This window comes from Phragmites australis, chromosome 5, assembly GCF_958298935.1.
Source record: "Phragmites australis chromosome 5, lpPhrAust1.1, whole genome shotgun sequence".
NCBI classification, from domain to species: domain Eukaryota; kingdom Viridiplantae; phylum Streptophyta; class Magnoliopsida; order Poales; family Poaceae; genus Phragmites; species Phragmites australis.
Genome location: NC_084925.1, coordinates 38,286,766 through 38,301,573, shown reverse-complemented (window position 1 = coordinate 38,301,573; position 14,808 = coordinate 38,286,766). Strand labels below are relative to the sequence as shown.

The 14,808-nt window shown below is 40.5% G+C and overlaps 1 protein-coding gene across 1 annotated transcript; it reads right to left on the bottom strand.

Moving 5' to 3' along the window:
• Positions 1-1,227: 1,227 nt before the first annotated feature.
• On the bottom strand, positions 1,228-6,404 carry LOC133919532 (calcium-dependent protein kinase 5-like). Its single transcript, XM_062363949.1, has 7 exons — positions 5,378-6,404; positions 4,410-4,553; positions 4,036-4,188; positions 3,688-3,803; positions 3,073-3,240; positions 2,084-2,308; positions 1,228-1,661 (listed from the first exon to the last, which is right to left on the bottom strand). Exons 1-7 carry the CDS (start codon positions 6,126-6,128, stop codon positions 1,539-1,541), a joined length of 1,680 nt encoding a protein of 559 aa, XP_062219933.1. The 5' UTR covers positions 6,129-6,404; the 3' UTR covers positions 1,228-1,538.
• Positions 6,405-14,808: the final 8,404 nt, after the last annotated feature.

Below are 14,808 nucleotides of genomic sequence, written 5' to 3'. Positions count from 1 at the left end.
TCTAAGTATTACAGTTAATATTACACTATAGTTGCTTCTGTTGCGAGATAATAGAATATACAAATAGTATACCTACTCTACTTTACCAACTTAATATCGTTTATCCAATTTATTCGAACTGTCCACTTGCTCTAATTACATTTTCTAATCTAAATATTACGATTACTATTACACTATAGTACCATCTATTACAAAATCATAGAATATGCAAATCTTACACCTAATCTATTTTAGCAACTTAATATCTACATGCTATAACTATATTTTCTAATCTAAATATAAGTACATACATAATCTATGATTCAAATAAATATAAGTACTTACTACTAAGGAAGGATGTCCTGCTGCACCGCAGCTCTTCGGGCTCGACTGCTCACACTAATTTGTTGCTCTGCTCTTCTCTCCTCTCTGCTCTCCTCTCCTCCCTGCTCTCCTCCTTGCTCTCCTTCTTGCTCTCCTCTGCTCGCTGATGCCTCTTCGTTGCTCGCTGCGCTGCCATTTAAAGCCTCACCGAGCAGACAACATCACGTGGGAGAGCACCATGCACCATGCAGCCGGCCAAAAATCGTGAGGGACAAAAGGACAAAAGTAAAAAGAACAGAAAAAAGAAAAGTAAAAAGAACGACGTGACTTGACGTGACAAAAGTGTATTTCGGCACACGGTGTGCCGAATACCAACTGTATTTGGCACACCGTGTGCCGAATACGCTTTTTGGTTGTATTCGGCACACGGTGTGCCGAATACAGTCATTTTCGGCACACCGTGTGCCGAATACAGTGTATTCGGCACACGGTGTGCCGAAAATATCTTTTTTGGTACATCGTGTACCGAAAAATCATTTTTGGCATACTGTGTGCCGAATACATGTGCTAAAATTGTAAATACGAAAAATAATTGTTCATTTAAGCAAATACGATCACAACAGCACAGCCATTCAGCAACCTCTGCTTGCCTCCGGTAGTCCGGTGACGGTGCGTGCTACCTCTGCATTCCATTCAGCAATGTGATTACAGCACAGCCACGTCCGTCCCAAACTCGTTGTACGGGCATTACAAACGTATAAGCTAGCCTGAAATTTTCATTTTTCCAAAACAGATTGCAGGCTTACTTACAGCACAGCCACTCAGCAACCTCTGCTTGCCTCCGGTGCTTGATACCTATTTTTTCCATTCAGCATTGTGATTACCGCACAGCCACACCCGTCTCAACTCATTGCACAACATGATAAACCATCAAAAGCATATAAGCCAAATTCCAGATTTCGTGTAAAGATTTCGAATATCCACAGTTACAGACGTTACGTTATGTACAGACTCTGGATGACGACTTGCAATTAGTGGATATGAACATTTGCAAACCAACTCACGCATGACATTTTTTTTCACACATTTCACCGAAGTAACAATAGGGGTTAAACTAGAGTCCCCAGAAACACACACCTACAATGCTACAACTGACAGCATACAAAAATTACAAGCGGAGTCCGTGGAGAGGATCAAAATAAGCTCCAAAATCTTTACTTCTTGGAAGTTCAGACTTAGAGTGCATCAGGTGCGTCTCTCATGCTTATGTTCAAGCTGTTTCTCATTGTTCTTCTCCCAACACCCATATTTCCCTTTGTCATCATGGCAACAAATTCCCCGTAATCAATGCGGCCATCCTGATGGAAAAGAACAAAATAAGGGAAATTAGATCACTGTCGTACAAAGTGAGATAGTATTCACGTCAAAAAAGAAGCGAGATAGTAAGTCGTATGCATAATGCATTGATTCATACAGCCGTAAACATTTTCACTTAATTACGTACTGAAGAAACACCACAAACATCAAGGGCTATGGAATTTATACGTTCTGCAATGGTACAATACATCTTCAGGTTCCATATGTATCACTCGGCAAGCATTCAGACCTTAATTGTCCTGATAAAAAAATTAGTCTACGCAGTTCAGGTATTACATTCTTGTCGACGCATGGCTACTAATGCAACGTCCTTCTTGAATTGAGTTAACTCGAATTGTATACACTCTAACAAAACGGTCAATATATGAAAAACAGTACACCGTACAAGTATCAAAGTACTTACATTATCCTGATCAGCTTCGTTAATGACGTCATCAAGAAAAGCATCTGGCATGTTATGCTCTTTGCAAGCTTCCTGAAGCTCATCCACTGTAATGTAACCACTGCCATCCTTGTCAAAATATGAAAAGGCTGCCACAAGATGTTCCTCGCGCTCTAGTTTATTGAGGTGCAATGTAGCAGCAATGAATTCTATATAATCAATGGTTCCGCTGTTGTCTACATCTGCCTAAAATGATTAAAAACCAAAAAATGTAAGTACTTGACATGTGGGTATTAATTCCAAAAATTTAAGTTCAGGTGGGTAACACCCCCACTCACGATTCCTACAAAAAGGGCCAATTCTAAAATTAATTCTAAAATCCTTATATCATAAAACGTAGCCTCAATATGGAAGAGACCGTTAACTGAACCATGAAGACATGCAAAATCAAATGAAGTTCATAGACATTTCGCATTAGCATATAATCACAAGTTCACCAGAAACAAAATGATTGCTGCTTCACTGAAGTTTGGGCTCTATAATACCCCAAACATGTACTGTTTCTCTTTGAGTTGGGACATCACAGGACAAACAGAATAAATGAAAATGAGAAAAAAAGTTTATTCAACCTCAAAATTCTGGAATGTATCAGTCAAATGCATTAGTTTTGTGTTAAGGGAGATCTTCGCATCAAAATCATCCCTAGCTCTGGCAAATATACAGTGCATATATTATACAGAACAATATCCAAGGCATAACAGATATTCAAATCCTAGTCATCGGTGATGTTTTCACGCAAATGAATACAATCACACATCTAAGAATACTAATCATAAAACTGCATCTGCAAGATTAGGGCCTATATGTACATGTGCAAGAAACCTGCTGCCTAAAACCTAAGGGTAAGGCCCTTTTCTGTGGACAAGCTAAAGCTGCCTCATACCTGATCTAAACCAAAAAGAAAGTCTGAACAGGCATTTAAATTTTTACTTGATTTTCAACAAACTTACCGCCTCCATAAGATCACGAATTTCAGTATCCTTTAGTGTGGAACCATATTTTCTCAAGCCTTCTTTCAGCTCATCGTATGTAATTGCACCACTGTTATCTGTGTCCATTGTCGTGAACATCTCCTTCAGTCCTGCTATCTCCTCCTCCGAGAGGCTCTCAGCAATGACCTGGTAGAACAAATACAAATCGTTTATTAACAAAAAAAAAATATGTACAGGTGCTTCAATACAATGGAGTGAAATAAGAATGATGCCGCCATCTAACTAACCATATACCAAAAATACCAGTAATCTTGGGCTAATAGCAGCGATACTAGTAATATTGGGTAATGATAGTAGGGCAATTGGCAATTCAACATAAGGGAATCAGTTGAGCTCTACAAACCATAAATCATGCCAATCAGAGTCATGAGTCCAAAGGCATCCCGAAATATGGAAGTACTTTTCATGTAATGTAGAGGAAATACTAGACTTCACTGGACAGTTACTATGCTAGACACTCAGCAAGCATAAAGCAAATGGTAGAAACTTCATGGTTGAGCAGGATGAAGTTGTATCGATACAGCTGTGAAAATAACTATATAATCCATTCTAAAGGAAAAGAAATGCACTTACCCTCAAAGCCATCTTCTTCAACTTATTCATTGCTGAGAACTGCTTAATGCGAGAAAGGACAGCTGGATCAAGAGGCCGATCAGGAGCAACTCCGTGGTCACAAATCCACGGATGACCTGAACGCAAGAAAAATATGCTTTAATATATTTTTCAAACAATTGCACATGCGTTGTGCAGATATTTATATTAGGCGTTAAAAAGTTAGGTGCACAATCAATGCTCACCACAGAAATATTTCAAGTAACCATATTTAGCATATACATGAAGTTCTATGTACAGTATATTCAAGAAACCAACCATATTAGTGGAGGGAAGGGAAGAAAAGAGCTATTTGCAGATGAAACTAACATAGAACTTCATGGGCTGTTAGGCGCTCCGCTGGGCGAGGATTCAACATTCTTCTTATAAGATCCTTCGCGCTATCAGAGATCACAGGCCAGGGATCCGAATCAAAATCAATGACACCTTTTAATACAGCATCAAATATTCCTTGCTGTGTCTCTGCAATGAGTAGGTTCAGAAAATCAATCTAGAAAAGTAAAAGATACTTCCTCCATTACAGAAATGACTTTGAATATTCAGAGTCAATAAAATGCCAATATCTTTGGTCAAAATCAATGGTTTAACCACATGCATTCTAGGGGTCTTTTTATTGTGACTGGAGGACATAACCACAAAATTCATTAAAGATAGGAAGGGAATAACAAAGAAAGAAATTGTACCTGCCCAAAATGGCGGTACACCACTTAGCAGTATATAAAGAATCACTCCAGCTGTCCACACATCAGCTTCTGGTCCATAACATTTGTGCAGCACTTCTGGAGCTACATAGTAAGGGCTTCCAACAACATCGGTGAAAATTTGACCTGAAAGATATAAACAACAAAAGAGAAACGTGGTTAAAGATGTGCATTATTTGAATGAAAACATTAACATCCTAATCAAATGAACATATTCGTGCAAGAGGAGAAGCAAAGAAGGATTGTAAATATAACTAATTGGCAGATAGCCTCGGATAATGTCTTGAGAAAAAGAATGAACGGATGACCATTTAAACAACATGGAAAGCAACTTTCAGTTATATTGAAAGCAACTTTCAGTTATATTGAAAGCAACTTTCAGTTATATTGAAAGCAACTCTGCAAGTCAACTATAAGATGATTCCAGATGAACTTGAAAAAATACTCTGAATCAAGACATGTTTTTGTACCTTTCCTTTTCAATGACATCTTGAATAAAGCTGGTGATTTCAGTAAAATAAAAGTGTCATGATTCTACTGGAAAAGTAAAAAAAGAAAGTGAAATTGAGTCACAAACCAAGAGCCTTCTTTGACTTCTGATTAAAGGGGAGGGGAGGGGGACGGAAAAGCCTATATTTAACTAACATTATGTTACTGCGACATGCAATTGTTCACAATGCATAACAAATCATTTATTCAGAGTTTGAATGACATGATTCTTAAAAAACAGCATGGGTATTAACTTAGAACACAGCATTCCTATTACAATAGTTTTATTCCCAAATGCTACTTCCAATATCCTACACTATAGCATAACTAAAGAAAACATCAAACATGTAGAGCATTAATTCACACAACGCAAAATGCCAGTATTTCACCAATATTAAGCATCAATATCTCTGCAGAAGACAAAGCAAGCACAGTGAACACAAAAGTCAACAGTAACTCACCAGGCTTGAAGAATACCGAGAGGCCGAAATCGATGGCCTTGAGAAACATATCATCATCCTTGTTCGCCAGCAAGAAATTCTCAGGTTTGAGATCTCTATGCATGACCCCGAGCGAGTGGCACGCCTCAACTACCCCAACAATGATGCGCGTGAGCTCCGCCGCCTTGCGCTCGCTGTAATGCCCGCGCTGTATGATACGATCGAACAGCTCGCCTCCCGCGCAGAGCTCCATGACGATGTGGACGTACTGCTGGTCCTCGTAGGCGCCCTTGATGGCGATGACGTTCCGGTGTCCGGCGAGGTGGTGCATGATCTGGATCTCACGGCGCACGTCCTCAACGTCCTCCCTGGTGATAAGCTTGCGCTTGGCGATGGACTTGCAAGCGTAGTCGACCCCCGTGGCGAGGTCCGTGCAGAGGTAGGTGGTGCCGAATTGCCCCTGCCCGAGCTTGCGCCCGAGTGCGTAGTGGTCGTGGAGGCTCGGGGTGGTGTGACCGAGGACGTTGGCCGTGAGCTCCGCGGGGGCCGGCGCCCCGCGGCGCATGCCGGGGGCGGGGGGCGGTGCGGCCGCGTCCGCGTCCGCAGCCGTCTCGCCCGGACGCGAGGCCCGCTTCCCGTTCCCGTGCGGCGCGGGCTCGTCGGCGGCGGTGGCGACGGGCGAGTACCCCGCCGCGTCGTGGCGCTGCGACGCGCCGCCGCGGAAACTGGAGAAGTACTTGGATCTAAGCGTGATGCCGCACGTGTTTCCCATCACACCTGGGCGCGAGCGCGGCACGACGGCGAGGAAGAGGCGATCCCTCTCACATCTAACCCAGCCTCTCGCGGGGGTTTTGAGGAAGCCGCGGCGGGGGGTCTGGCTACGAGATGAAGGCGCGTGTGGCCGAGTTATTTATTATTATTGTTATTTGAAACGAACCAGCCGAGTTGGGAGCGCGAGAGGAAGCGATCGGGGAAAGGAGCGCGGCTTGGGAGGAGGCTTCACGGCGGCTTCGCGGTCACCACCACGCTTCGAGGAAAGCGAAGTGAAGGCTGCTCTTGCTGGCAGTCCACCCCAGCTTTTCAGCCTGTCCGAGCTTGGCTCCTGTTTGAATCATAGTGATATGCTAAGCTGCAACCTATTTATGCTTGTATCCGGTTGTCTTTAAAGAGCAACTTCAGCTCATTAGATACTCACGTCGCTACTTTATTATTTGACTAGGATGGAAAAAAAAATAGCTCCAACCGATTTGCTACTTGAATCTTCACCATCTCTCCTCCATTCACCATATCTGAGGAGACTCCACTTCGCCGTCGAGCAACGGTGGCCACAGATTCGGTCCTTCCTATCATCACCCCGCAGGTGAATTCTTATCTTCCTCCTCTTTCTTTCCAATACGGAATTGATTTTGAGGTTCTCAGTTGTTGATTTCATCGGATTTGAGGGAGAGAAAGGTCGGAGAGGGGAGAGAGTTGCCGTAGAGGACGCCCGCTCGAGCTCGCGCCACCCGCACCATCCTCGAGCTCGTGCCACCCGCTGCTCCCATCGCCCTTGGGCCAGCGTCGCCTGTGCCGTCCTCGAGCTCGTGTCGCGCACCCCTGTTGAGCTCGTGTTGTGCGCCCCTGCTGAGCTTGCACCGCCCTCGAGCTTGCGTCGCCCGTGCCATCCTCGAGCTCATCTCACTCGCCCCTGCTGAGCTCGTGTTGTGCGCCCTGCTGAGCTCGCACCGCCTGCTAGCCTCGAGCCCACGTCCCCCCCCCCCCTCGCTGAGCTCGCTCGTGCCGTCCTCAAGCTCATGCCGCGTGGTGCCCTCGAGCTTGCACCGTCTATCACCCTAGAGGTCGCGTCGTGGAGCTCGTGGCGCCCCTAGCCCGCCCGCACATGGTCTCGGTGGCTTGCCTAGTGCTGCGTCTGCTAACTTTTGAGGAGAGAACAGGAGAGATTGCATAGCTTGGTTGCATGTTGCTGCTGGCTTTTGGCTGCGTGTTGCTGCTTGTGCTGCTGCTTGTATGTCTGCTGAGTGTTGATGAATGCTACTTTGCTTAATAATGCATGTAGCTTGTTGAATGGATGGATAGTTATATGTAATTGTTGAGTGGCTAAAATGTTGGTAGCAGCCAATTTTTGGATGACAACCAATTTGTAAGTCCACCTGAGGAACAAGTGATTGAGATAGTGGAAGTTGCGGAAGGGACACCGGTTGTGAAACCAAGCAAGAAGAGAACCAAAAAAATTAGTGAAAAGGAGGGCATTCTTTTGTGTTCGGTATGGCTAGAAATCAGCATGGATCCTGTACGAGGCATTGATCAAACTCGCACTACATATTGGCAGAGAATTCATAAGTACTTCTATAAACACAAGGACTTCAAATCTGATCATTCTGTCAACTCTCTCACGCACTATTGGTATACTATACTAAAGAGTGTTAACATGTTTTGTAGATGGTATGCTCAGATTCAAAATATGAGGCAAAGTGGGGTAACAGAGCAAGATCAAGTACATGTTGCATGCATGTGATTCTTCTCTAATTTGTTGTAACCTTATATGTTGATTGCATATTTAACAACACATGTTCACTTGTGTAGGTACTTCAAGCATGTGCAGTGTACAAGGCCAAAGACAAGTACAATAAATCATTTAGCTTGTTGCATTGTTGGAATATCTTGCAGCACGAGCAAAAGTGGAATGATAGATGCTCTCAGAAGAAACATATGATAACTGATAATGTAAGCCCGAGATCCTCTACTCCTGGAACCAATGAAAGTCGTCATGATGAAGAACAGGAGGGTATTACTTCATAGGCCACGGATGCAAGGCCAGATGGTAAGAAGAAGGATAAAGAACAACAACGTTGAGGTAAAAATTATGTTTCTCTTGGAGATAACCTCTACTTGAATGTATTGGAAAATTTATGGATCAAGAAGAAAGAGATGAAGAAAAGAGAGCACAATGATGAGAGACTTGTATTAGAGAAGAAAATCAATTTTGTGAGAAATGCAATAGAGAATAAAAAACTTGAACGGAAGGAAAGAGATCTAGAATTAAGTCAGAGAATTGAAGATGATAAAGTGATGAATATGGACTTGAGTGGCATGAGTGAGCGACAACAACAATACTACATGAGAATGTAAGATGAGATCATTGCTCGATGGTTTGGAAATACATGATGCTTTATTATATGTGGACTTGTTCTCTTTATTATGTATGGACTATCATCATATTTTGGTACTCCTTGTTATGTGTGGACTTATCTTATGTATGCACTATCTTCTTCTTTTTGTGTATTAGTGTATGAACTATCTTGTTGAATTAGCTATGCTTTTTAATATAATACGAGTACATAATTAATACAATACTTAGTACATGATTAATAGAATACTAAGTACAATAATACAAACTACATACATCATACATGTCTCCATGACGTTACCAGAGGTGCTCGATTAGATCTTCTTGAAGTTGAGGGTTAGTTTTCCTGTCTCTGATATTATGGTGAACTTGAATGAACTCATGTAGTTCATGCATACACGCATTCGAAGGTCTCACAAGTTTTCCAACATCCTCGTAATGGAAGTCTTCATCTTCATCTCGCTCTTCTTTAATGACCATATTGTGCATGATGACACAAGCTATCATGATTTCTTTGAATGTGTTTTTATCCTCAAAACGAGCTGGTCCATGAATAATGGCAAAACGTGACTGTAGAACTCCAAATGATCTTTTCACATCTTTTCCTAACTGCTTCCTGTGTCTTGGCAAAATATTTTCTCTTATTGCCTCGCGGAGTTGGTATAGACTTCACAAATGTGGCTAATCCTGGATAGATGTCATTGGCAAGGTAATACTCCATTGTATAATTATGATCGTTAATAATATAATTAACTTCTAGAACTTCCTCTTCGGCTAGCTTTGCAACAAGATGCGAACGGTGACTAACATTGATATTATTGTAAGACCCCAGTAAACCAAAAAAAGTTCATATTTTCTTCTTTCTTTTAATTTTTCTCATCAAATCTAAAGATCTTTGAAGTAATGGCTTCTAGATGATTGTGGGCTCTTGCACATGAACGATATACTGACATTTTCACGTTATAGGTCAGTTTTTTCACTTCCAATACATACAATCTATGCTCCCAAGCATTCTGAGAAAACATCTTCGCTCTCCAATAGCAAGTAATCTAGCGGTGACATACTCATTTGGAGACCTCAGCTACTCATCTCTGAAGATTTCAACAATGACTCTGACAAACTTTTTAAGACTCCCTATAACAGTACATTCACCAATACGGATATATTGATTGATCCATAAAGTCTGGTAGTACTCTGTAACTTATCATCATGTATGATACAGTAATCTTCTGCAAACAAGATTACCCAAGACGTCCATTTGCATCTCTTTTTTGCACAAAATAATCATAATGTTGCTCTACAGCTTTAGCTATACGAAGAAACAAAGAACAACCATTCTAAACCTGAGAAAAAAATAAGAATGAGAAAACATGTGCGAAGAAATAGGATGAATAGAGAATACGAACACAAAGAATGGACTACTTGCAAACCTGCACCAAAAGAAAGATGGCTAATAGGTCAGATCATCCGTCGCGATGGTTATACTGATGTCTGGGTACAGAACCGCCCCATTGTGGAGCATTAAAAGTGTATCTAGCTCTTATATATGGTTTTAGTAATTAATGATAATACCTAAGGACTAACTATATTATTGAGAATTGTTAGTATGATGTTCCATAGGTGATACATGGATGAGAGATATGCATCAAGATCAATGAGCTCTATGTGATGCTCGGATAAATGATGACAATATCTATGAACTAACAATTATGTTGAGAATTGTTATTAGGTTATTTCTTAGAAGATGCATAAGAAATGAAGTATGGATTCGTTGAAGAATGTCATGAGTTCAAAGGATTGCATCAAAGTCATTGAGATCTTAGTGATGCTCATAAGAAGAAGAATCAGCTTAAAGATTAACAATAAATATGAAGGCTAAGTCACTTGTGAAGACTAAGTGACTAAAGATATAAAGTTGTTAATTAAGTTTTATGGACTAACCCATATTTTTTGTGCTTGAGAGTGAGTTAGGGTTAGGATCTGTAAGAAGACATAAATTGAATTGAAATCATATATGCCAAGAGTAAAGAACAAATAATAGACTCCATACATGATAAAGTGAATTTATTGAAGATATCGAATATAAAATGGTTTTATATGGCAAGACAGTGAAGGGTAAACAAGACTCGGCTACGATGGACCATCCGTAGTGAAGGGTAAGCAAATGGCTTGACGCCAAAAGATCAAAGCGGTGGTGAAGAGCGAGTGAAGTCTTTGTTCCAATGGACCGTGTGAGACTATGAGAAGATACGAATGATTCGCATCAATCATATGAAGAATCAAGAAGAGGTGGAGTGAAGATTATATGAAAGTTGATAACCTCAAAGTTTGAAAGAAAAAAACGGTATTCGAAGGCTCAAATGTGATTTAAACGAGTTATATCTTTGAATTTGAGTATATGTATGTCGCATATTAAGAGGAATGCAACGTAGAGCTAATTATCGTGTCTTAGTGCTCAAAAGTCTCTAACCAAAATCAAAGTGAGAGTTCGCTTTAGAAGCCCGATGCCGAAAGTGTAGAAGTGTTTGAATTGAGTTTTAGAGAGTTTCTAATTTGATCTTATAGGTTTAATATCATGAATTCAGTTGGGATATGTAGTCATATAAATAAGTTTTTCGTAGAATTCAAAATCGTTGAAATTGGACTTCGAAATCAAAAGTTATCGTCGTTTTTTAAATGTCAGTTACGTTGTTTTTTAACTGCGTAGACTCCGCATATTTCTACGGAGACTCCAATTTTTTTTTTAGGGATCGCAAATTCCGGTGGTTCGCTTAAAATATGTTCGCTTAAAGCTGTCATTTAACTTGGTTTGGTAAGAAAATACTTTTTGGGGGCACACAGGCTATTCGCTTACGGAGTACATAATATGTCGTATTTTGTCCTTGTTTTTGAGTTAGAATGAACCATAGATTTTGAAAGTTAGATACCTAGAAATTTATATATGCACCTTTGGGCCCAGTGCCAGTGTCAGTGCACCGCGGGCAGCGTGCGGCGGCGGGGGATCAGGGGCGCAACGCATCGGCGCTTCACACTTGCAGTTTGATCTCGCTGCCATGCGGCGCCGCACTGAAATGGAACCCCGAGCGAAGCTTGCGCTACTAGTTGGTCCATGGACGTTTTAGGCGTTCGAGGCGCCTTGCTGCCAGGACATAACGGTGCCTGTCCGCAAGGACAAAGTGGAGTAGAAATGATGTACACGGAGAAAGAGGTGGTGTGGTGGTGGTGGACTGGTGGAGAGGAAAGGCGAAAATGAACGGAAGAAAAGCGCGGCTTGGTGCATGAATTTGGACGAATCGCACGCTACGGATGCGATCGTGGAAGAGATGGTCCAGTTGGAACGTGGCAAAGCTGTAATCTTCACCGGATCAGATCTGTTTTAGCCCCGAAAGGTTATCATTGCTTCTCGTGACTCGTGTAGGAATTATCTGGAGCACGGATTAAACTCCGATTACTCAGGTATAAAAAAAGGTCGCATTACTCATGTGTGATCAAAACCGCAATCAGTTAAAAAAAATGATTTTCAGAGGCATGGATAGGGTCAGTCGAGCTACACGAGTGCCAGTAGCTGTACATGCAGGAACAAAGCATGCACGCTGCACGCAGGGCCAAACGGTTCGTATGCATACTGCTAGTGCCCACGGTGGCCTGTACGAGTCTTGAACCATGCTAACAAAGAACAAACGGCTCACGGGCCATCGTCTGTTTTTACGCCCGGCCTACCTAGCAGGCTATTGGCCCATACGAATTGATATAGGTCAATCTTCTCATCTTGATTATATAAAACACGAGTTAGTTCTCAACTAATTTGTCCAAATATACTTACGGATTGAATCAGCTAGCCATGATCTGATTAAGACACGATCCGTTAAGCATGATTAAATTAATGGGCTTTGTGGTATCAACCCGCATGCTAGAGGCATGCCCACAGCATGGCCAATGAACGACTGTGGCGGGTTGAGCTGGTCCCAGCACGGTTGCAGCATGGCATGTGAGCAATCGTGTCAGGTTGGACCGCCTCAGGCATGATCGGTCCGGTTGTGAAAAATCATTCAAAAATAGAAAAAATAAAAAATAATAGCTAAACAATTTAAAAATATATATGTGAAAATAGATAAAAATGAGTTTTTTTATTAGTTGTCTTGTTAAAAACATTTCTACTAGAAGAAAAAAGTACCATTTATGCTCTAAAAATTACACGTTTCATTAGAAATTTCAGATTTTTTTCTTACAACATTTAATATATTTTCTTAAGTGCTCCGTTCTACTTGTATACCTTGCACATAATTCATTACTGCATATATATTACATTTAACAAATCTTATATGCCCCCCTGTCTATTTCTCTATAGACCTTTTCAAAATATTACCGTATTGATGATTATACACGCGAGTTCTCAACGTCTTGATTTATGAATAAAAATATATATTTGATTTATTAAAGTGGTAACAAGTAGCAAAAGAGAGATAGCAAGATAGAAAATTAGAGATGGTGGCTGCCGTTGTGGCCAGTGGGTCATTGGGATTATGGTTATTGATAGGCCAAGTGGGTAGGTGGTGGGTTGTTTTAAAAAAAATAAAGAAAAAAATAATAAATCATATGGTCACATAATTAATTTTAAAAATAAGTTTTATTGATAGGTTACCTCATTAAATCTTTCTAGCAAAGAAAAAAGAGCACAACCTAGTTTAGAAAATTAGGAATTGCACATTCTAATTAACATCTAGATACAATCTTTTTAATGAAGTTTCAAGCTCAATGTTCTTTGCAGTGTATTGCACTCACGTTTCAGCTTGTTCATAGTCTTTTACTATGGTGAGTATTTACACCATCTTACTTATGAGACTTGTTCTTTTCTCTTCGATTATCCTTCCGGTAAGATTGAAGATAACCTCTAAAAAAATTGTAGATACAAGAACCATTAACAAATCTCATACTAATAGTTAAAGCACTGGATAATTCGTCTTGTGCTCATGCTACCATTGTAGTATGTTAAAATTTTCTTATTCATGGTTGATAACGTTGCTATCGATGAAATATGTTAGCTCCCCTCTAGATGTCAAAGAATTGAAATATATACATGTTAAAAATATTTCTTTAAATTTGTTACAACACATGTTATACTATTTTTACTATATACTTAGTAGTTGTCTTTTTAAAAACATGTGTGAATCTAGGATTATAAACTTGCTTAATGTAATTTTTAGATGTAGCAGGATCATCGATGCTGAGTGGAAGATTTGATCTTGCATTAAAGCGATATAGCTCTTTTCGAGTATTGACGGAGTTATACTCCCAATGACGAATAGAGCAGTCAGGGTTGTACTGCAGCATCGTCTGCTTCATGGCTGCTCCACTCTATCGCTTGCAAGTTACAGTGCATCTCTTCATGTGTCTCGTTTCACCTGAGGACTTTACAGATAATTCATGTTTGCAATATATAACACCTAGCATACTTGGCACTTATCTCATCTCCCTCTCTTTAGATCATTTTAAAGTTTTGCCAAACTTTGAAAGTAGCGGCTCTTGATCTTTTAGAGCTAGTGCTTATTGACGTATATGCATTTGTAGAGCCTGAGAATAGAGGTGATGATACATGTAAATCAGCTAGAGGTTCACCATCGGGTCCTTCTTCACTTACAACACTACTATCAAAAAGGCTATAGTCCCTTGAAAGTCCTTGAAGAAAAAAATCATGATCAATATTGAATGCACTAAAAAATTCAAATATTCAGAGTTAGAAAAGAGAAATAATCAAATAACAAAAAAAAGAATGAAAGAAACAAGAAAGAACATCGATGTAAAAAATCATCAAGATTTCTTCAAAACAAGAGGATGACGGTGCTAAAATTTCTCAATTTTTTTGGCAATAATTCAAACTAATTTTGCTAAATTATCGTGAATTCTCAAATACTTTAAGAGAAGAATGAGAGGAGAAAATAAGAGAGTAAATAGTATTGCTGGTGTGGAATGAGAGGGTAGGACAATGCTCTATTTATAGGTGAAAATGGTGAATTTTGCAAAAGTTTTGAATTTTTTAGCCCAAACGATCATAAAATGGGTACAAATTTTAAAAATTTCATGTTAACGTGTTAAAATGACTGGACACAACTAGTTTAATCCGCTAAACCACCGTGCGCCCGCGTGCTAAGATAGGCGGGCCATGCCTAGACGGGTTAGGTGGGCCGTGCCACAGTGTCAACCCAATAGCGGACCTATGGTCTACAGTAGCAGGCCTCGGGCTGGCCTAGTAAATATTGTCTAGTTGGCCAGCTTTAGTTCTCGCGTCACCTCTTACCTTTACTCTCCTCTTATATATTAAAATCCC